This window comes from Lepidochelys olivacea, assembly GCF_965140295.1.
Source record: "Lepidochelys olivacea isolate rLepOli2 genome assembly, chromosome: 17".
Classification (NCBI taxonomy): domain Eukaryota; kingdom Metazoa; phylum Chordata; order Testudines; family Cheloniidae; genus Lepidochelys; species Lepidochelys olivacea.
This window is the reverse complement of record NC_140427.1, coordinates 21,143,472-21,165,669: the sequence shown is the minus strand read 5'-3', so window position 1 is coordinate 21,165,669 and position 22,198 is coordinate 21,143,472. Positions and strand designations below refer to the sequence as shown.

At 56.6% G+C, this 22,198-nt stretch overlaps 1 protein-coding gene across 1 annotated transcript in view; it reads left to right on the top strand.

Moving 5' to 3' along the window:
- TMEM132E (transmembrane protein 132E) overlaps positions 1–22,198 on the top strand; it is a 233,563-nt gene that overhangs the window by 182,686 nt on the left and 28,679 nt on the right. Inside the window, exons 2-3 of the mRNA XM_084651063.1 lie at positions 4,993–5,899; positions 8,917–9,057. Of these exons, the coding sequence (XP_084507189.1) occupies positions 4,993–5,899; positions 8,917–9,057 (1,048 nt within the window). The remainder of the gene's footprint in view (positions 1–4,992; positions 5,900–8,916; positions 9,058–22,198) is intronic.

Sequence of the window (22,198 nt, the reverse complement as noted above, 5' to 3'; positions counted from 1 at the left end):
GGGTTCGTTATCTCGGCGCCGTGGCGCGGCAGGGCGCTGGGGGATCGTTAGCTCGGCGCTGGGGGGTCGTTAGCTTGGTGTCGAGGCGCCGCAGGGCGCTGGGGGGTCGTTAGCTCGGTGCCGAGGCGCCGCAGGGCACTGGGGGGTCGTTAGCTCGGCGCTGGGGGTTCGTTAGCTCGGCGCCAAGGCACCGCAGGGCGCTGGGGGCTCGTTAGCTCGGCACCGAGGCGCCGCAGGGCGCTGGGGGGTCGTTAGCTCGGCGCTGGGGGGTCGTTAGCTCGGCGCCGCAGGGCCCTAGGGGGTTCGTTAACTCGGCGCCGTGGCGCGGCAGGGCGCTGGGGGTTCGTTAGCTCGGCGCTGGGGGGTCGTTAGCTTGGTGCCGAGGCGCCGCAGGGCGCTGGGGGGTCGTTAGCTCGGCGCTGGGGGGTCGTTAGCTCGGCGCCGAGGCACCGCAGGGCACTGGGGGGTCGTTAGCTTGGCGCTGGGGGTTCGTTAGCTCGGCACCGAGGCGCCGCAGGGCACCGGGGGTTCGTTAGCTCGGCACCGAGGTGCCACAGGGCACCGGGGGTTCGTTAGCTCGGCACCGAGGCGCCGTAGGGCGCTGGGGGGTCGTTAGCTCGGCGCTGGGGGGTCGTTAGCTCGGCGCCGAGGCACCGAAGGGCGCTGGGGGTTCGTTAGCTCGGCACCGAGGCACCGCAGGGCGCTGGGGGGTCGTTAGCTCGGAGCTCCATGTGGATTTAGGTCACTTTGTGACCCTGCCAGGTTGGCGCCGCCCCCCCCCGCTCTGCCAATGCCCCTCAGTCCTGACCTGCAGCCTCCCTGCTCTGCCAGCTCTGCCCACTCACCCTGAGCTCATCGCACACGGTCCAGCCGTGACGTTCCCTTAGCGTCCATCGGGACAGACTGACAGTGTCCTGCACCGTCCCGAACACACCTGGTGGACTGAAGAGGAACGTGGTTGAATTTGGGTTTATCCCTCTGGGGTCCGTGGGGTTGCAAGTGCAGTGGGGTGTGTTAGGGTGGCAGCATAAAGAGCTTGTCTAGGAGGAGGGAGATTCTAATGGACGTCCTCTTTTAACCGCCCTTTGTACCCACGCAACCCACCCGAGGTGCCCATATACGGGCACATACCGGGGAGCAGCAGAAGACAGGAGTTTTAGGAAGATAGCCTGGTTTTAAAGAGGCTCAGGGACTTCTCCCTGATCCAGCAAACGCAGAGGAGAAGCCCTGAGCCACGGAGGTCCCAATCCTTAGCGAAGGGTTGGCAGGACAGGAGAGGCCCCACAAACCTGGGGGCTTGCTCTGAGCTGAAGCCTTGATTAAGTGAAAAGCACAAGGAAACCCCATGAGTGGGGTGTTGAAGGACTGCTCCTGCCAGAGCCCACCTTGGGCTGGGGTGGCCAGCATGTATGTGGGTTCTCTGACTGGCTTTAATGCCATCTCGCTAGCGTTTCTCCCTGAAGAGGATCTAGGCTTGCTTAGAAAGAGTTGTGGTAGCTTGTCCCTGCGGGCAGTCCCGCTTGAGCCGGCTTGGAGGAGAAAGCAAGCAGGCCTGCTTGGGCAGATGGCCTTTTGCTGGGGATGACACCTTGGTGGCCGAGAGGGAGGGAGAGAGATGCGGGTCTCCGCCCAAGAGCAGTGAAAGCTAAGGGGGCCAGTGGCGTGAGCGCGGCTGCTCTTGCTGGACCACGGATGGGGTGACGCCGGTGCAGTTGCCCGGAGCTGTGACGAACGTGTTGGCAGCGTTTGTGGGCTGTGTGATCGCATGGATTGTGGAGGGGCCAGCCGTGAAAGCCGGTTACCTAGAAGGGAAAAGCCCAGGGTAACGTCTCCACGGTCTCTGGGGGCCAGGGACAGCAAAAAGAGACGGGGAAATGCGTTATGACCAGCAGACGCAATACGGGCTGGTTGAGCTGTGCGGACAGAGGCAGCTCGGCGCTGGGGTCCGGTTGGAATCGCAGCCGGGGCGAGTGGCTGGTTACGGAAGAGGGGGGCCAGGTTCCCATGGAGCCTCCAGCCTGGTCTCAGAGCCAACGCCCTGGAGGGAAGCAGGGAAGAGGTTGAAAGAGGCAGGGAGCTGGGAAGCCTGGAAATACCGCGGGGAGAAGGGAGGGAGTCGTGGGTCTCTGCCTGAGAAACCTACAGCACCCAGCACAGTGGGGTTGTGTCTATGGGGTCTGGTAGCTGGAAGGATAAGGGCCTTGCAGGATCCCTGAGGTGCCCTGAACGGTGACACCCATGACCAGAACTCCTTGCCTGGCATTGGGGCTGATGCCTTAGCCCCCTTCCTCTCCAGGCTGCCGAGCTCTCTCCAGGGCGCTGCTCGGAGCCGGGACCTGGGCCCAGGAGCCGTGTTCCCAGGTGCTGCACAGTGAGCTCACCCCAGGGCGGTGGGGCCGGACTGCCTCGTGGAGACTCCAATCTCCCCATCACTAAGGGAATAGCCATCCCCCCCAGTGGAGCCGAGCCTGCTGGACCCCTCCTCCCCCATTCCCTGCCTGGGGAATTAGCTCCCCAGTTCGAGCTTTCACTTGAAAAACCACAACAGGCCCGCACCTCCACCAGTGTGAAGCAGCCCCACCCATCCCAGCTGATTTCAATGGCGCTACCTGGATTTATACTCCCTGACGGACCTCGCCTTCTGCGCCTCCCCTTCGCCGTTGGGCAAGCCTGAAAGCATGTCCTGGTGCCGCGACATCTGCCTGAGTCTGCAGGCAGCCTCCCCAGCAGCTTGGCAGGCGGGTCAGAAATTTGCGGCCCTCGGAGGACGCCGATTTGTCACTGTGGAAGCGGTTCGTGGTTCGACTTTGTTACAAGTTTGTCAGAGCCCAGACAGGCTGTCCGAAACGTGCTTGATTTCCCTGCCAGCTTGCTCACCCGGCTCCAGCGGCCTGCCTGGTGGGCTGACAGAGTCTGGGAGCACTGGTTCCCTAGCTCCAAGGTTCCCAGGATTCCCAGGGCTTCTACACCCCCAGCCCAGTCAAGGCTTCCACGGTCCCAGTTCCCTGTCAGCAGGCAGGATGCTGGGGAGCCTGGAAGCCCTGGGAGTGCTGGCTCCTCCGCAACCCCAGCTCCCGGCGTCCTCTGCTCCATTCCCTTTTGCGGAGAACTCGGAAGTTTTTCGGTTTCGTTCCAAATCGGAAGGAAACCAGGTTTTGCAACATCAAAATCCTCCTGCCAAACAGCACCGCCTTTCTCCACCCAGCTGCAGTTCAAACCGCTCCTCTCGTCTCGATGGGGGCGTTACCTCTGAAACCTACTGATGTCCATTTAAAGGACCACATCACTCTCTGTCGCACTGCTGCCCAGTTTGGCAGTTCCTGCGCTTCTCCCACAAATCCAAACTGCCTCAGCCCACCTCCTCTGGTGCCCAACCCCCACACTACCCCCTCCCCAGCTGCCCAACCCCCCAGCTGCCTTCTGACAACTCCCACGCTGCGGCTTGGAGCTGCCAGCGCCACCCCCTGCTTGGAGCTGCCAGCGCCACCCCCTGACCCCTCACAGTGGGAAAGGGAAGATCAGTGCAAAGCAAATTGCCTCGCAGATCAAAGGAACACTCTCAGGGGCTGTTGGGCTGAGCGTGCTGTTTATTTACATAGTTGCTTCATTAAAAACTCCTCTAATTTTAGCAAAGCTTCCCCCGAATCCCTAGTCTGCCAGAGGCGGCAGGATCCAGGGGCCTGCTGCAGAACTTAGATCTAGCTCCCCACCGAATTGACGGGGCCTTCTTGTTCTTTAGCTTGCAGCAGCACTTAGCAGCCCCAGCCATGGACCACAACTCCATTGTGCTGGGTGCTGTACGTTATTTATTAGGAGTATTACTGTAATGCCGAACAGCCGGAATCGCGGACCAGGGTCCCCTTGTGCTGGGTGCTGTATGTTATTTATTAGGAATATTATGGTAATGCCGAGCAGCCTGAGTCAGGGGCCAGGATCCCATTCTGGAGTGCTGTAGAAATCCAATCTTGATTACCAGTCTGATTCCCCACCCTATCCAAATTCATTGCTGCATTTTCATTCTGTGTCTCTGGGGGGTTGTCTGGCAAAATCTGGGGGCTCTGAACCAGCCCTGGTGGAGATCGGCATCTCCCCGAATGGGCCCCAGTCTCTTCTTGTGGTTTTCCGAATGCAGTTTTGCCACGGTTTATCTCCCAGCCAGTGTGTCCCCGCGGTGTCCAGTGTGTTTTCTCCCAGAGCCTGGGGCGCAGAGCTCTGGTGGTGAAGAGCGGAGTTTGGGAATGAGTGTGGGAGCTTTTTCATCTCCCCCAATAAAAAACATGTGAACACACACGCTCACGACCCCCCTGTCCCCACAGCAAACTGCCCCGTGCTGTCAATGGTCTGATGGACCGGGCCGTTTGCCAGGGGGTCGGCTGGCATGATAAAACTGGCCAGTGGCTTATAGACAGTGACAAACCGCGGAGGGTCTCCCGGGAGGGTCCCCGTGCCGCAGGGGTTGCACAGATATTCAGCACTTCAGGGGCTCCTGGAGCTGGGACTCCAGGGGATTGTACAGGTATCGTACTGAGGGGATCCCATTCGCTGGGCCCTTCAGAGTTTGCCTCTGTGCCCTGGCTGCAATTTCGGATGCTAGTGCTGGAAGTGCCCCATGGCAGCGCTCCCTTCGCCTCACAGACTGCAGGGGGGGGTAGGAATCCAGCAGAGATGGCAGGCTGGCTCCTGAGCTGGTGTCCGTCTGTGCCTTGGTTTGCCCATCTGTACAATGGGGATAATGATCCGGGCCTCCTTTGTAAAACACTTTGCGATGGGTGGATGAAAGGCGCGGTCACAATGCTGCTGGCAGCGTGGGGGTGTGTGAGGGAGACACGGGGGTACGTGGCGGGTGCAGGGCAGTGGTAGAGGCTGGCAGCAGGGGTGGGTGAGGGGCGGCGGGGGCAGCTGGGCCCATTGGCTGCTGGGGGGCGGCAATGCACGGGGCGCTCTGCACTCTGTCCCGTCCCTAACCCACCCTGTTCTCTGTCCCGTTTCTAGCCCAGGGAAAGGTGCCGGCGTCCAGCTCGGAGCCCCCGGAGCCCTGGCCCCCCGCGGCGGCTGTGATCCTGCCTGTGAGCTACCGACTCTCCAACACCCGCCTGGCCTTCTTCCTGAAGGAGACGGGGGTGGGGACGGGGGGGAATGCCAGCGCCCCCCTGCAGCGCTCCGAGCCCTTCGTCGTCTTCCAGACCAAGGAGCTGCCCGTCCTCAACGTCTCGCTGGGGCCCTTCAGCACCGGGCTGGTCCTGCCCAAGGAGCAGCTCCAGCCCTCCAGCACCCTGGAGATCCCCGACCGCCTCACCGTCAACTGGAAGGTGCGAGCCTTCATCATCCAGCCGCGGGTGCTGGCCAGCCAGCCCGTGGTCCAGGTGCTCTTCTACGTGGCGGGCCGGGACTGGGACGACTTCGACGTGACCGACCGGCTGCCCTGCGTCCGGCTGCACGCCTTCCGCGAGGCCCGCGAGATCAAGAGCTCCTGCCGCCTGCAGGGCAGCCTGGCCACCTGCCTGGTGCAGGCCGAGCTGCCCCACGCCTGGTTCGGCCCCTCGGCCGTGCCCCTGGGCAGGAGGAAGGCGCCGGAGGCCCTGGACCTGAGCGGCGAGAGCCAGCAGGCCGAGCTGTACTACACTCTGCATGCGCCCGACGGGGCCGGGGAGTGCCCCGGAGAGACGTCCCCGCGCCGGGGGGGCGGCGCTGCCCGGACCGAGGGCCCCACGCAGCACCCCCTGCTGCGCATTGGCAGCATCAGCCTCTTCCCGCCCCCGCCCACCCAGCTGATGCAGGAGCACCGGCTGGACGGCAACATCTTTATCCGCCTGCCGGACAAGCCCCTCAAGCCGGGCGAAGTGCTCAGCATCTTCCTCTACCTACTGGCCAACTCCACCGTGGAGCACTTCACGCTCAGGTACGTCCGCGTGGCCGGGGAAGAGCACGCTGACCGCTCCTCTGCAGCCACGGACTGAGCGCCGAGCCGACGCTCCAGCCTGCCGCTAGGAGGCGCTCTGCTTGCGCACGGTGCTGGCCCTGAGCGGCTGGGAAATTGCTGCCGTGGCCCACCCCAGAGCGGGCTGCATTTCAGCAGCCAGGGCAGTGAGCTCTCCCAGGTTTGGAAAGGCGTTTGAGGTGCCTAACTCCGATGGGTTAGGAGGCTGGATGGGTTCGGGGGGTGGATGGGGGCGTGAGGTGCTGCAGGAGAGGGGAGTGGGGGTGGAGCTGTGGGGTCCAGAGTGGGCGTGGCCAGAGGGTGCTGCAGTGCGGGGGTGGGTGCTGGAGGGGGCGGGGTGGCAGAGCAGTAGGGCACTAGAGGGGAAGGGTGGGCAGGGCTTTAGGAGGCTGGCAGCGGGGGAACGGGGACTGGGTACGGGGCCTGCATACACGGCCGGCTGCCCAGGGCATACAGCCCGTGCGGTGGAGAGGAGGGGGAGCTGGCATTGGGATGGGGAGAGGGACTGATCATAGCGGGGCGGGCAGTCAGGTGGGCAGGGTGATGGGCAAGCAGGGTGGCTGTATGGAGGAGGGTTGGGACCAGCTGCTGGCAGGAGGGTGTGGATAGGAGTGAAGGGTGAAGATCCATTTAGGCTAGACTCAGAACAGGACCCTACCGTGCACAGAGCAGTCCTGGTCATCCTGCAAGGCGCTGAGCACCCTCCCGCAGCCCCTTCAGGGGAGCGCTCAGCGTCTGGCACATGGAGCCCAGGCATGCTGGCATCATGCCCTTCACTAATGCCGGAACGGGCATCACACTTCTTGGCTTCCTTCCCAGCCAGTCCGAGCCTGGAGTTCCTGCCCTGCCCACTCTCCCTTCAGCAGCACCCTTGGGGGGCCCTGCCACCACGCCTGCCCTGGTCTGGGTTCAGCGCTTGGGAAAGAGAAGGATTTATGGCCTCATCGACCTGGAGAGCCGTGCCTTGCTAGCCAGGCCTGGATCCCCAGACCGCACAGCTGACGTCCCTTAGCCCTGGCCTGCAGCTTCCCGCTATCCCCCACCCCCCCGTCCCAGATCTGCCAGGGCCCCTCCTTCCTTACCCCCGGCCCCCTGCCATGCCAGCCCTGAGCCAGGCCTGCCCATCATGCCCCGATACACCTCTGTGCTGGGAGACTGCCTTGGAATTGGGTTCCAGACATGGCACCACAGAGCTATGGAAAAGCATAAGCCAGGTGCCCAGAGCCCTGTGGTAACAGCTCCTGGTTCACTGAGCCCTTGATTCGAGCCCGAACTTTGATTCCTCTCTTTGGTATCCCACTGATGTAATGGTACAAAGACGGGCACGGCGGGTCAGGACATTTGTAAATGAAAGAGCCCGATGCGAAAGAGATGGGAAAGGGAGCACCATCCCCACCAGCTAAATTCTCAATGCACCCTCCTAATAACACCACCCCAAGCCACCGTGCCGCTGCGGGCTTCCCGGGGCCCATCGGCACAGCCGCTCTCTTGCTGGGAGTTCACTGATCTGGGTTTCGTTCGCTCGGTTCCCGTCCTGTCAGGGCCCCGCGGGAGGGGAGGGACGGCGAGGGGAACAGACTGTAGGAATCTCCTTGGAAGCACAGCAGAGGATGGGGGATTGAGCTGCAGAGGGAGCTGCGTTCTCTGCCCATTGGTAGTGGGACAGCGCCCCTTTCTCCCAGGTCTGCGCTGGTGAAAGTCTCTCCAGCATCCCACGGGCGATGAGCTGGGGTCGGGGGTCCTTGATCCAGGTCCCAGCAAGCCACAGAACCGCTCACCGCCGCTGGCTGCAATTGGCAGTCAGGGACCCCCGAGTCCCTCTGCGGGCTTCTGTATTGCTGTCCCGCCGAGGGAGGGTGGCTAGGGGAGGATGGGCCCGGGGCTGGTGGAGGGCGGGGCAGGGAGTCTGCTTTGCCGCTGACTGCCCTGGACCTGCGCGGTGCGTCCGAAGGAGGGAGGCGTCCCCCAGGGCTTGCCTGGAAATAAACCTTGGTGCACGCAGCCCCGTCTGCCGGGGCAGCCCTACAATAACAACGTACGGAGTGTCCCACAGCGAGGGCTGTAGCCTGGCCCTCGAGAGACCCCTGTCCTTTCCCAGACTCCCCGTGTGCCCTTGGGTATGACTGCACTCTGGGTAGCACATGGTGCTGCATCCTCACAACTGAGAGCTGCAGACACCAATGCTGCGAACATCGCCTGCCCCCAGGCTGGGACCTTGGGCCCGTTGCTTCCACACACGCAGAACTCGCCCGCTTGAATTCAAGGAGACCTTTCCTAGCTGGTAGCAGCAGTAAGTCTGTTATCCGTTGTGTGGGCCAGTCTCTCCCTTTCACACCGACACAGTCAGGACACACCCTGCCCAGACCCATAGGCAGCATCCTTCACCCCTGCCCCACTGCAGTGCACTGAACTACAGCTCCGGACTGCCCCCTAGCCTGCCTCGGCCCCCGGGGCACCGCACGCACACGCAAAGCCGGGCCAGCGCAGACGTTCTCTAGCTCGACTGCAAGATACGGGCTGGATGCAGGAATCACTGGGTGAGGTTCTCTGGCGGGGGTGATGCAACGGGTCAGACTAGCTGAAATAAGCCCCTGCAAAGCTGAGTAATACAGTATTAGCCACCTTCAGTCACTGCCAGGCTGGGCGAGATTTGGCCTGGCTTTCATAGCCCCTGAATAACACCTCTCACACACTAACCTCGAAATGCAGTATCAGCCTCGTCTGCCAGTGGGGAAACTGAGGCAGAGAACGCCTCTTTCCTGAGTTCCAGTCCAGTGGCCTACCTCTAACCCTAATGGCTACTAGCTGCCCCCAGCTGAATACTGGCCAGCAGCCGCAACATTGTCCGCCGCGCTCCCTGGGGGAGGGAAAGTGCTCTGGGACATGGTGGCCCTCCCCCCGGTATCGTTCCCGCCGTGTGTGGCCACTGGCAGGCGGCCATGCGGACGTGAGCCTTGCTCTCCTCTCTGGCTCTGCAGGGTGAAGGCCAAGAAGGGCGTCAACCTCGTCAACACCAAATCCAGGAACCTCCAGTGGCTGGTGAACTCTGAGCTGCTGATGGGCGGGAAGCACTCCACAGCCACTGTCGACGTGGCCAAGATAGACGGCGCGCTGCCTAGGTAAGCGCTTCACCGCTCCCCCTTCTCTTTCTTGGCGTCAGGGTCTGACCGAGCCACGGCGTCGGGAGGGACTGTCCCCCTGCTCGGGTTGGCAAGGATGGGTTCTTTGCCTTCCTCAACAGTTTGGGGCGCGGGTTGTCTGCTGGGATCCTCTGGACACGTCTCACCGAGTCAGCTCCCTGCCGCGGCATTGGTGTCCCTCGTTCCCTCGCGTTCTCTGCCTGCGGCACACCGTGGCTTAGTCTCCAGGGGGTTGCATTTGGGTTCCACGTGGGTTTACAAGAGATCTGGTGGCCCCTTTTGACCTCAGACTCCATGACTCACTCGCTGCGGCGCCCCTCTGGGGGGCCTGACCGTGGCGGTCTGTATCCGTCCGCTGCGACACGGCCCTTGGCACTGGCTGGCTAGGCCCATTCTGCGTCCAGGAGCATTGCAGGGGTGGGGGCAGCATTTGTGGCTCATTGCAGGGGGGGAAGAGAAGCAGGGTCTCGTGTTGCCCTGAGGCAGCCCCCAAAGTGGTTGGCCTTGAAGAAAGACCTGTCCCCACCTCCTAGGCCAAGGGCTCTGGAGGGGTGTTGCATTAATTTAGATGGACTAAATGGGCCACAGATGTTACCGTAACCCAGACACTGTCCAGCGTTACACCAGGTTTGGGATGTGGCGTCCAGACAGCTTGGCCTGCTCTGACCCATGGCGAACACACCATGAAACAGCCTCGGAACCAGTTCTTAAAGATCCAGAGAAGAAGGAAAAGCAGCGAAAGCCTTGGCAGTGGGAAGCGTTCCATCAGGCTTTTCATTGTCACCTCATCCCTTGGTCCCCTCCCCTTCAGCGGGAGAGAGCGTTAGAAGGGAAAAGCCCCTTGTCTGATCATCTGGTCGATGGTGTTGAAGCTGGTGACAGTTGTCCTCGCGGGGAAAGGGAAGAAGCGAGCTGAGCTGGGCCGGAGCTGCTGTTACAGCCTGATCCCGTTTCATCCCGGGGCAGTTGGGATTCAGCTGGAGCTGGTCGGGGTGCTGCTGTCGTCTGGGTCCCTCTTTCTGGCCCGCGCTGGCCGGGCCATGCCCCTAGATTAGAGCAAAGAGGGTCCAGGGTCCCAGGACATGGGGGGCTTGGCAGCCATAATGCTGAAGCTCTCTCCAGTAGCCTCTGTCTCTTCTTCTCCCTGTTCCTTGCTCCCCATGTCTCTTTCTTTTGGAGCCCAAGAAGGGTGTGATGGGCAGAATAGCCCAGCCCCTTGTTGCTTTGTCCCCCAATTAGGCCTAATGTCTGACACACTAGATTTGGGTCATTAATTTCCAGTTCCACATCCCCTGCTTGTCATCAGCATAAGTTCAACACTCCGTGGACCACAACGTGGCCTTTTCAGTTCAGACTAGCCCGGTTTCTCTTCGGCCCGTTTCCCCATCAGCGTTTGCAGTTGCAGGTTGTGATGACATTTTAGAAACTTTTGCTCACTTCTTACACTTAAACTCCCCATTAGCATGACTGTGTCTGCCCTGTTATCCCCACAGAGGCACGGGGAGGGGGTACCCGGGTTCCCCAGGCCCAAGGCTGCTCCGCTTTTGTGCCTCGTAACACCCGGCTGCCCCTCACCAGATGCACCAGCACTCTAGGGTCCACAGAGGGGCAGGGGGCGAAGAGACCTTCCCCCAGGCCCCTGGGAATGCAGTGGCCCAGTCTGGCTGCCGCCCTCCTGCATGCAGGGCCGTCCCATGGAAAGATCACAGGGGTAAGTAAAAAACACCCGCACTGGCCCCTTGGCATCAGCTGCGGGCTCCCCTGCCCCAGACCTGCCTGTGTTGCATTAGCTAGCAGGCCACTGGTTGAGCTTTCCACTGTCAGGCCACTGATATCCAGCTGCCAGCACGTCTGGCTGGCTGCCATGGAGGGGATCCTTCCAGGAAACAGCCTCTCTCCATGCTGGGAGCTTGGAGCATTTGGATGCTGAGTTTTTTTGGGGCGATGGGCTCTGAAGTTCTCCTGCATGTGCTCGGAATCTGGGTTGGGCTTTTTAAATCATAATCCCGGTGTGGGGTTCCCTGTCTCAACTCCCCCACGCAGCTCGCATTTCTCCCAGGAGAACCCTGTCTCTCTCCCTAGCCGCACATACCCCCAGCTGTCCATCCATCCCCTGACGAGACCCACCAAAGCTCATCTCTTGCCAGCCTCACCGTGTGAGCAGTGACACCTGGAGGTCACCCTCGAACACACCCGCACCCTGCGTCTCTTATCCCCCACTCCGAGGAGGGAGGGCATCCATCCCCGGTGAGTGGGGTCTCCTTGCAGCAGGCTTCCCCTTTAAAATTTGGCATGTGCCTGTACCTTGCCGGCTGCCCTCCTTCCCTGAACATACTGCCCAGAGCTGCACGCAATGCACACGTGCAGGGCCTTGCACGGACGCCGATCGCCCGGCCTGCACGTGTTGGAGCTGATAGACTTGCCCTTCTGATCGAATGCATCCGTGCAGCATGTTAGCCCACAGGAGAGCTCATTATCTCTGCACAACAGACCTGAGCGGAGCTCCTCGCGCTCACATCCAGGCAGCGGCCCCGCTCCGGTCTGCACGGGGCTCACAGGCAGCCACGCTCGACGGGCCACCTGGGAAACCCTGCCCTCCCCAGGTATACTCCCATCCCCTTCCCCAAATTCCACTCCATCCCCCTGCTCTCCAGCCGGCCGGCCTGGGAGCTCAGCAGAGCCGGGAGGGGATGGAGAGGCTTTGCTATTCACTGGGACCCTCTGCCCAGTGCACTGTTCTTAGGTGGGGTCCCAGTGCGGGGCTGGCTCTTTAAGCACGTGGGCATTTGGTGACTCCATCAGGGATCTGTGCCCTGGGCCTAGGACCCACCCGGCCTACCCCAGCAGGGATCCATCCCCAGGCCTCTCACGTCTCTTGCTGACAAGCTGATAATTGGGGAAGGAGAAGAGGCTGCCTTCTCCCTAAGCAGCTCCGATCCCCAAAGCAGCCACATGAGTCTCCAGGATACAGGGACGATGGGGGCAGGTTGCCTGCCCAGTGAGATCTTATCTGGGCACCACACGCTCCCCTAGATAGCCGGGCAGATCCCACTCAGGGGATTAGCCTGGCCAGCTCTGGTGGCCTGTCTCCCACGGTGCTGCCAAGGACAGTGTGAGAAACCCCATAGCCTAGAGTTGTGCAATAACCTGCCCTATAGGGAAGCATCTCCCAAACCACAGGCAGCTATGCCCTGTCAGCTGGGATGGCACTGACAGTGGGTTGTGCAGTGGCAAAGCTGTTGGTTCCCAGGAAGAGGCTCTCCGGCCCACGTGGGCATGGGGCCAGCTTGGAGGCAGAGTCCATCAGGGGTTGGGATCCTCTGGCTGGTTTAACAGGGCCGGGGCAGAGTTTCTGGACAGAGCACTGATCACGGACGCTGCCCCTTCGCGCCTGTGTCTGGGGAGACGACAAGCCGGGACTGTTGCTTTGTGCCGTATGGGAATGCATGGAGCGGGATGGCCGTGGGGAGCCCCGCGCCCAGTGAGACCCAGCTGGGGCCTGCAGAATGGCAGTGGGCCAGGAGACGATCCAACGGGAGCCCCAGCAGGCTCTGTTAAAACCCTCCCGTTGAACTCGCTTAGTTCATAGGGGCCTCTGCTTCTACGGGCAGCTCCTTAGCCCAGGAATTAGAAGCCCCAAGAGGCAATAGGTTGCTCTAGGTGCTAGCTAGAGTCACTCGAGATACGGGGGCCCAGGGGGCCAGGTTACAGGAGTGTGGGGCAGGTGGGGGTTGGGAGTTGGAGTTTCCTGCTCCTTTGAGAGCATCCATTCTGCGAGATTAACCCTTTGTGCCATGCAGTGATCACAAACACCTGCAGCAGGGGAACAGACAGGGATCGGGGCCTGCTCAGGGATTGCCCCTTCGTGCCTCTCATCTCTGCAGCTGGGTTCTCACAAAGCTAACGCCGAGGACTGATGTCATTGCTCAACCCAATCCCAGGCCTGCCCTCTACCAGTTGACGTGGTGTGTAAGTGGGCACAGGCTGGCCTCCCGGGGCCCTGGCCCAGTTCCCCAGCTGGGAGGTGTTGCTACCCCACTGTGCAAGCGTGACAATGCTCTTGGGTGGCGGAGGCGGCCCCAGCTAGGGATAAGCCACTCTCCAGAGTCATGCTGAGCTGCATGAAAGTGACTCTACCGGCCTGTCAGCAGAGTGCCTGGTGATCTGCAGCTCGCCTGGGTAGGGGGCTTCATGGAGAAGAGAATGACTTTTGGGTGTATCCCCGATAACAGGCGTGGAGCCGGAGTTCACGTGCATGGTGGCAGGGATCTTGGGGCTGTCCTTAAGGGTATCTCAGGGTGGTGGGAATTCTGGGATCCATGTCTCCTGGAGTTCCACAGGCACTTTCCTCCATGCGGCCAGTGGAGTTTCTTCTGTCCCGATGCAGAAAAGCCAAGACTCTTCCTGTTAATCAGAGCCTGGTCCAGGATTCACCAGAGCAGCTGGACTAGATGGAGCCCTTCTCTGATTTGTGTCTTCCTTTGCCACCTGTCTCTTCGGTGCCAATTTAGCTGGCGTCACATTTGTGGAGGATGATGCCAGAACGGGAGGAGCTGGAAGCTGGCTGCATGGTGAGCTGGGAAGATCACCCCACAACACCCCTCCCAGCCTCAAGAAGCCAAGGGAAGCCAGAGGTGGCTATCCAAGGGCTAATTCTGTTCAGCTCACCCGGTGGGAATGCCTGATAAGTGTTTGGTGTGAGGGAGTTTTTAATTGAAAGAACAGCTTGTGAATTCCTTGAGGAAAGACAAGTCCAGATGCTCAGGAGAGTTTCCTCAGCCTTGAAGGGGGACTGAAAGCTAAGCTGGAAATAGAGGTAGGCTTAGATGTAGGCACTGGACACCCCTTATGCCCAGTCTGGGGGAGCTATTGACCACCATCATTGGTTTTAATCTGCCGTAGTTAATAATCCAATGGCACTTCACAGTTTGCTAAAAGAAACCCTAGAATGTGCATTTCTGATGAGGAGGTTTGCTTGCAGTATATCAATCAGCCACTAGATGGCTCTGTGATGTAGAGTTCCAGGATCTGGTCCCTGGGAAACAAAGGCAACCAAGCTGGAACTCAAGTTGTGTGGAAGCGTGTTTATTTGCACCTATAGCTGCTGTCGATTTCTTTAGTAAACGCCTCCTGCTTAGGAAGATCTGTGTCCCTCCATCCCATGATGGTGCCAGATACTTAAGCACCCTGAGATTTCCATAGTAAATCAGGAAGTGATGGAGGATTTCACAGGGTGGGAAAGAAAGAACATCATTGTTACCATTACTTATTTATTAAATATTATTAATATAGCAAGTCACACTCACACAGCTCCTTACAGACATCAGTTAACATAAGACCTGGCCTCTAGGAGGTTACTGATCCAGCTAACTTAGCAACAGTTAAATCAGTTGTGATTTATGTTCAGAAATAAATAATTATTAATTGTCACGATTAGTTAATTAATCAACTAATGTATGCAGCGGTAGCTGCTGGGGGCCCCAATCAAGGTCTCGTTGTGCTAGGTGCTCTGCATAAACATAAAAGGAGACAGTCTCATCGCTGGAGAGTTTAAAATCTAGTTAAGAAAAATTGACTAAAACTGATTGCCATAGGAATGTCCACTTCAGCAGTTCACCTCTAAGCCCATGGGGCAGGATGGGCTTGGACACAGGGAAATGCAGCAGAAGTGAACGAAGAAAGGGAGCGGGAACGGGCAGCTCATTGAGTTTGAAGCATTAGATAATTCAATACACACATCTGCATTCGAGACCCAAGTGAGTGTGCAGCTGCCTTTGTTAACCTTTTCAGCAGGGGGCTCTGTAGAGCACACTAAACGAACACGCCATCCTCTCAAGCAGCTGATGCTAAGCAGTGTCAGACACAGGACGCTGGGCTAGGTGGACCCCTGGTCTGAGCCGCTGTGGCTGTTCCCGTTCTGTTCTTGTTTATGTGGGAGTAAATCCAGAGTCAGTACACTTCACTTCAGCAGCCAGAGATGGTGGAACCATTTACATGATCAATTTCACATTATCCTCCTAATTAATGATTCAGCTGCAATATGGTGGGTTTGTAACGTGCTGCTAAAATGTGTTGTGCGTCCTCTTTCAGTGGCCCATCTACGGACAGGGTTACAGCCTATTACTGCAACTAGCTAAAAGAGTTATTGTATTCCTTCAGCTCGCACGCTTGTGCTTTCGGAGCTGCAGATCTTTGATTCAGACCCTGCTGACAACCCATGGGAGTGAGGATGTGGGGACAGTTTCATTATTTGCCCAGCTACGTAAGCTGGGTGAGTTGCTCAAGGCTGTTTGCAAACACACACAGTTCCGGGCATTTTTTCAAATGCGCTGTTGACAAATAATCATATTTTTTTCCAGTCTTCACCGATCTGGAACCTAACCAGGAGCCCAGTTATGAGCAGCAAGCCCGCACCTGTCCATTAGGCCTCCTAGTGCCTGGGAAAGGTGATGAGGTCCCTAATTTGGTTCCTGAACTTCAGTGATGTGTTTACATGTGTATAACGTGGATTAATTGAAAAATGTCCAGATTGCAGTGCTTTGCATTGTACTGTGAGTGGGTTGGGGGCAGAGATCCTTGTGGCTGGGGAGGGATAGGATGGGGAAAGAGGGGACATCTGGAGGCTAAGCGAGGGGAGGGGGACAGCCGGATCACTCTAGGATTATCTGTTTCTGGGTCCCTCAGCCTGATCCTGAGCATGACTACAGCTGCTCCAGCATCTCTGAATCCCACTCTCACTCCCCACACAGCCCTGAGTGTGCAGGAGCACAGAGGCAGAGCCCCCAAAATACTTCAGTTGAGTATCGTGCTTCCCAGCTTCCACCACCCTTGTGTTTCACTACCTATGGATCCGACTAACGAGTGAGAGGTTTGGATTGTTGGGAATGAAGGTTCCTCTTGTTTGGTGCAATTTGTGGAAAACTTCAATCCAAAGGAAAGGAGCAATGGCAGAACACAGCAGCTAATGGCAACAAAGAGCATAGAGACCCAATCACATAGCAGCACAGGGACCCCAGGTACAAAGAGAGTGGACATAGCATAGTGCATTGATCCTAATAAAAGATCCTGACCCTCAATATTCTGGGCCTACAGGGAGCGCTCAGCATCTTGCAGGTTCAGGCCCGGACACTTTACTGGAATTGATCAAAACATGGAATTTTCATCCCGTGGGAAACTCCAGAATATCAGAATGTTTTCTGACATCAGGACAAAGCACAGAAATATCAAAATGTCTCATGGAATGGAAACCACTGAAAAATGTCTATGGGTAATGTGTACATGAAATGGGACTCCCATGATGCACCACAGGAACTCAGCCACCGGGAGAGATCACAATGCATCATGGGAAATGTAGTCTAGGGCACGCTGGGGTCATGAGGGATGTGGAACTACAACTCCCATGAGGCACTGTGACAGCTCAGCCACGAGCCAGATCATGGTGCATCATGGGAAGTGTAGTCCTTTTGGGGAGCAGAGCCCATAGAGGACACTGGGGACTGAGATGCCTGGAACTACAGCTCCCATGAGGCACCACAGAAGCCAAGACAGGCATAGATTTATTATTGATCTGAAATTAAATGTTTCATTTTGATTTCAGCGAAACCCCATTTTCCAACAGGAAAACACTGAGCAGGAAATTCATTGACCAGCCCTGCTGCATATTCCTATAGCCGCCGGGGGGCCCATTGTACCAGGCACTGCACAAACCCACAGTAAGAGATAGTCCTTCCCCTGGTGAGCTCACAGTCTAGCTGGACAAGGCTGCAGCTGCATAGCCCCGCTTCCTCTGCTCCCACAGCAGCCACGGGTTCTGGCGTAGGACAGATCCCAAAAAGCCGGGTCTTTAGCCCATTTTCACAGCTCCAGCTCACACACAGCAGCTACTCAGAGAGCCCAGGTGCCGGCCGTAGGGTGTGAATTGGCTTAGTCCCACTGATTTTAATAAAGCATCGTCAATTCACAGTAGCTGGGGAGCTGACCCCTAGTACCTCAGGGCATGCACGTCATGTGGGTTACAGCAGATGTGAGGACATCAGGATGCCACCAGCAGGTCTAGCCTGGCATAGCACGTACTCCCTACAGAGGCTGGTTCCCCACTTGCACCATGCATAACCAGCTGCAGCTGTTAAATGCTACCAAGTCCAGATGGCATTCGCTATGCCTGGGTGCCAAGGGCTATTCAGGGTGCTGGCAGGAAAGGATCAGATCCAAAAGACACAAGACCCTGTCTGAGCAGATCGCACCGAACCATTGCTTCTAGGGAGACATTGGTTTTCACCAGTGTTACCATCTCCTGAGGTAGCCTTTATACAGCGCTTTGACGATTGTGAGAATGAAATCCCCGCCCACCCCGCCGCCCCACAGTTCATCTTGTCCTTGCCAAAATGAACCGATCTGGTGTTTCCAAAATGAATGTTTGTGGAATCTCCATTCCGGGGGACCATTCAACCTTTTTGACTTTTCCTCCGATTTAGAACAAAAACAGATTTTGAAATGACAGGATTTCTCATGGGGCAGATGGTCCATGACCCCCTCGCACACACACACACTTTGCCTCAACTCTGATTGGAACTTACCAGCTCCTGGGAAGCTCTGCAGGGCAGGGCAGAGCCCCTGAGCTCTGCCACCCGGTCAGCACCCCAGGGATTGAAACCTTTGCAGCTCCTCCCTCCCCTGAAAATTGAGCCTGCCTTTGGCTACCTTGAGATGGGGGGGGGGGGCTGACACTCAGCTCTCACCCTTAGCTGGCTGGGGGAGCGTTCACCATGCTAAATCCTGATCATCTTCCTCTCCCCGCTGCTTGGGGCTGGGATTCCCAGGGCACGAACCTGCCTTCCTTCTGTTTCCCTGAGTGCAGATGTTAGCAGCTGGAGCAATGCAGGGTTATGAAAGCAGCACCCGCTTACATGGAAGTCCCTAGATCCCAGAGGGTGAGTGGCTCTTTATCTGGGAGCTAGGGAGGTTTTATGGCAGTAATATTTTCTTTTTATGAGATGAAGGGCTGGCCAAGGGAAGGAGAGATGCTGACGGGCTTCCCAACCCCCACCCCCACCCCCACATGTAGATTAAAATGAGCCTTGAAAGGTTAGAGACGGAAGATGAATTTAAAGTGATTACGATCACCTTTTAGGAAAACAACTTGATCAAATATGAATGTAATGGAAAGTATAAATGACTAAAGCCCGTTTTCCCCTCAGCATAAAAGGATTTAATGGTTCTTGGCATTTGAAGCCAGTGTAGGGTTGAGTTCGAAGGCTTCTCCCTGCAGAAGGCGCTGCAGGGAGCAGGGTAGGAGCAGTTACTCCAGTCCCAACTTGTCCCAGCAGGGGGTGCTGTGGGGAGTGGGGGAGTCATGCTGGCTGCTGCGGGGAGCACCTGCTTATTCCAGTCCCAAGCTGTCCCAGAAGAAGACGCTGTAGGGAATGGGACACAGCACGGTGGGGTCGCTCCCAGTTATTCCTGTCCCAGCCTCTCTGCGGGCGATGGGACAGGAACTCTGTGAGGAGACGCGCCTTCGGGACGGGATTTCACACAACGGCAAACTTCGGCAAAGGAGTGTTGAACTCTGCCAGTCACATACCGAAAAGACTGCACCAGGCTGGGTGAGAGCACAGGGCCAGGTGCCAGGGAGTCATGGATTGCAAGATCACAGGCGTCTCTGGGAGCTGAGAGCAGAAGGCTCACTCCCATATTTTTCTCCTTTTGTTCATTATATATTTATAGGAGTGAAACTGGCCATGTAAAACATCCCCAGATCAATGGTGCATTCTCAATAAGTGTTACACAATGAGAAATCAATTGCTCATCAGCTGCAGCCCGCTCAGACCTTAGGTGTTAATTATTTCTCTAGGAAAGGGACAATGCCAGGTCAAAAATCATATGGATATATAAAAATATAGATCAGCCTGGCTTAGCTTATAAATGATCCCTTAGATTGTTAACGCTGAAAGCATTTCCAAAATCTCCCTGACTTTTTCCCCACGTCAGCGCTTTGAATCTGGTTTCCATTTCTCTCAATGGGCAGCGAGAGTCATTTTCACTTTTGAGCCTAGTCAGGATCACTTCCTGATTCTAGGGACAAACCTCTGGTGCAAAAGTGGAGTCCACAAATGCTTGGTCCGCCTCACCCTTGTGCCCTCTGCAAGCCCCGTGGCCAAATGCAATGATTGTGGAGACAGGTAAGAAAGGGCGTGGCAGAGCTATCCAAAGTAATGAATGGTGTAAGGAAGGGAAATCCAGAGCTTGTGATTGCCCTGGCTCATAACACAAAGACGGGGACATTCAGTGGAAAGAAGGAGATGTAAGAGGGATAAAAGGAAATGCTTTTAAATACAATTAGCCTGTGGAACTCATGGCCACAGTAAGTAGTGCTGAAGCCAGGAGCTTAGCAGGTTTCAAAAGAGGATTGGACATTTATATGGATGGTGAGAATATCCAGATTACAGAAAGGGTTAAAAGTCAACAGCTTGGGAGGGATATAAACCCTCCGACTTCATGGCTGAACTTTGTGACTTTGTCCTCACCCATAACTATTTTACATTTGGGGACAATGTAGACCTTCAGATCAGCGACACTGCTATGGGTACCCGCATGGCCCCACAGGATGCCAACATTTTTATGGCTGACTTAGAACAACGCTTCCTCAGCTCTCGTCCCCTAAAGCCCCTACTCTACTTGCGCTATATGGATGACATCTTCATCATCTGGACCCGTGGAAAAGAAGCCCTTGAGGAATTCCACCATGATTTCAACAATTTCCATCCCACCATCAACCTCAGCCTGGTCCAGTCCACACAAGAGATCCACTTCCTGGACGTTACGGTGCTAATGAACAATGGTCACATAAACACCACCCTATACCGGAAACCTACTGACTGCTATTCCTACCTACATGCCTCCAGCTTTCACCCTGACCACACCACACGATCCATCGTCTACAGCCAAGCTCTGCGATACAACCGCATTTGCTCCAACCCCTCAGACAGAGACAAACACCTACAAGATCTCTGTCAAGCATTCTTACAACTACAATACCCACCTGCGGAAGTGAAGAAACAGATTGATAGAGCCAGAAGAGTTCCCAGAAGTCACCTACTACAGGACAGGCCTAACAAAGAAAATAACAGAACGCCACTAGCCGTCACCTTCAGCCCCCAACTAAAACCCCTCCAACGCATTATTAAGGATCTACAACCTATCCTGAAGGATGACCCAACACTCTCACAAATCTTGGGAGACAGGCCAGCCCTTGCCTACAGACAGCCCCGCAACCTGAAGCAAATACTCACCAACAACCACATACCACACAACAGAACCACTAACCCAGGAACCTATCCTTGCAACAAAGCCCGTTGCCAACTGTGCCCACATATCTATTCAGGGGACACCATCAAAGGGCCTAATAACATCAGCCACACTATCAGAGGCTCGTTCACCTGCACATCCACCAATATGATATATGCCATCATGTGCCAGCAATGCCCCTCTGCCATGTACATTGGTCAAACTGGACAGTCTCTACGTAAAAGAATAAATGGACACAAATCAGATGTCAAGAATTATAACATTCATAAACCAGTCGGAGAACACTTCAATCTCTCTAGTCACGCAATCACAGACATGAAGGTCGCTATCTTACAACAAAAAAACTTCAAATCCAGACTCCAGCGAGAAACTGCTGAATTGGAATTCATTTGCAAATTGGATACTATTAATTTAGGCTTAAATAGAGACTGGGAGTGGCTAAGTCATTATGCAAGGTAGCCTATTTCCCCTTGTTTTTTTCTCCCCCTCCTCCCCCCCGACGTTCTGGTTAAACTTGGATTTATGCTGGAAATGGCCCACCCTGATTATCATGCACATTGTAAGGAGAGTGGTCAGTTTGGATGAGCTATTGCCAGCAGGAGAGTGAGTTTGTGTGTGGGGGGGGGGTGAGAAAACCTGGATTTGAGCTGGAAATGGCCCACCTTGATTATCATGCACATTGTAGGGAGAGTGGTTGCTTTGGATGAGCTATTACCAGCAGGAGAGTGAGTTTGTGTGTGTGGTTTTTGGAGGGGGGGGGGAGAAAACCTGGATTTGTGCTGGAAATGGCCCACCTTGATTATCATACACATTTTAAAGAGGGTGGTCACTTTGGATGGGCTATTACCAGCAGGAGAGTGAGTTTGGGGGGCGGGGGGGCGGAGGGTGAGAAAACCTGGATTTGTGCTGGAAATGGCCCAACTTGATGATCACTTTAGATAAGCTATTATCAGCAGGAGAGTGGGGTGGGAGGAGGTATTGTTTCATGGTCTCTGTGTATATAATGTCTTCTGCAGTTTCCACAGTATGCATCCGATGAAGTGAGCTGTAGCTCACGAAAGCTCATGCTCAAATACATTGGTTAGTCTCTAAGGTGCCACAAGTACTCCTTTTCTTTTTGCGAATACAGACTAACACGGCTGTTACTCTGAAACCTGTCTAACCAATGGGGCTGGTAGAATAGGTTTTGTCTGAGGCAGGTTATCCTCGAACTGCCTCCTTTGGGGTGACTTGCGTTTCCCCTGCGACAGCTGGGACTTGCCGTGGATGGAGACAGGCTGTTAGACAGGCTGCGTCCAGTATAGCAATGCCTTGGTCGCAGACGTGTATTGCAATCTACACACATTGTGGCTTGGATTTGGCTCCCCTGTCCACTGGTGCAAACCAGGATTCGCACAAAGAGGGCCGTGCTTGCAGAGATGTCGGCTTTCAGGTGCTATTCCTCTAGAACCTGTTTCCAGGATCACCAGTGGCCCTGATTGTCCTGCGAGGTTTCCCAAGCAGGAGCAGCAGCGGGGTGTGTGCGTGCCCTGACCGCTCCTCTTACCCCCGGCTCTTTTGTACCGCATCAGGTTTGAGAGTCCCCGCTCCCACGATTGCCATGGGCGGGCATGGCTTCAGAGCCAGCGTCTGCTGCCCTGTGTCTGCTTTGTGCCATGCATGGGGGGTTCGGGGCTGCAATGATTTACGAGGGGGCTATTCCATAGGGGAGGGGTGTGTGCATCCAGCACCCCTTTGATTTCACTCGTGCACTCTTGGCTTGCTCTGCACTCAACATTTGGCTCGCCCAGACCTCCAGACATTTGAGACGTTAACG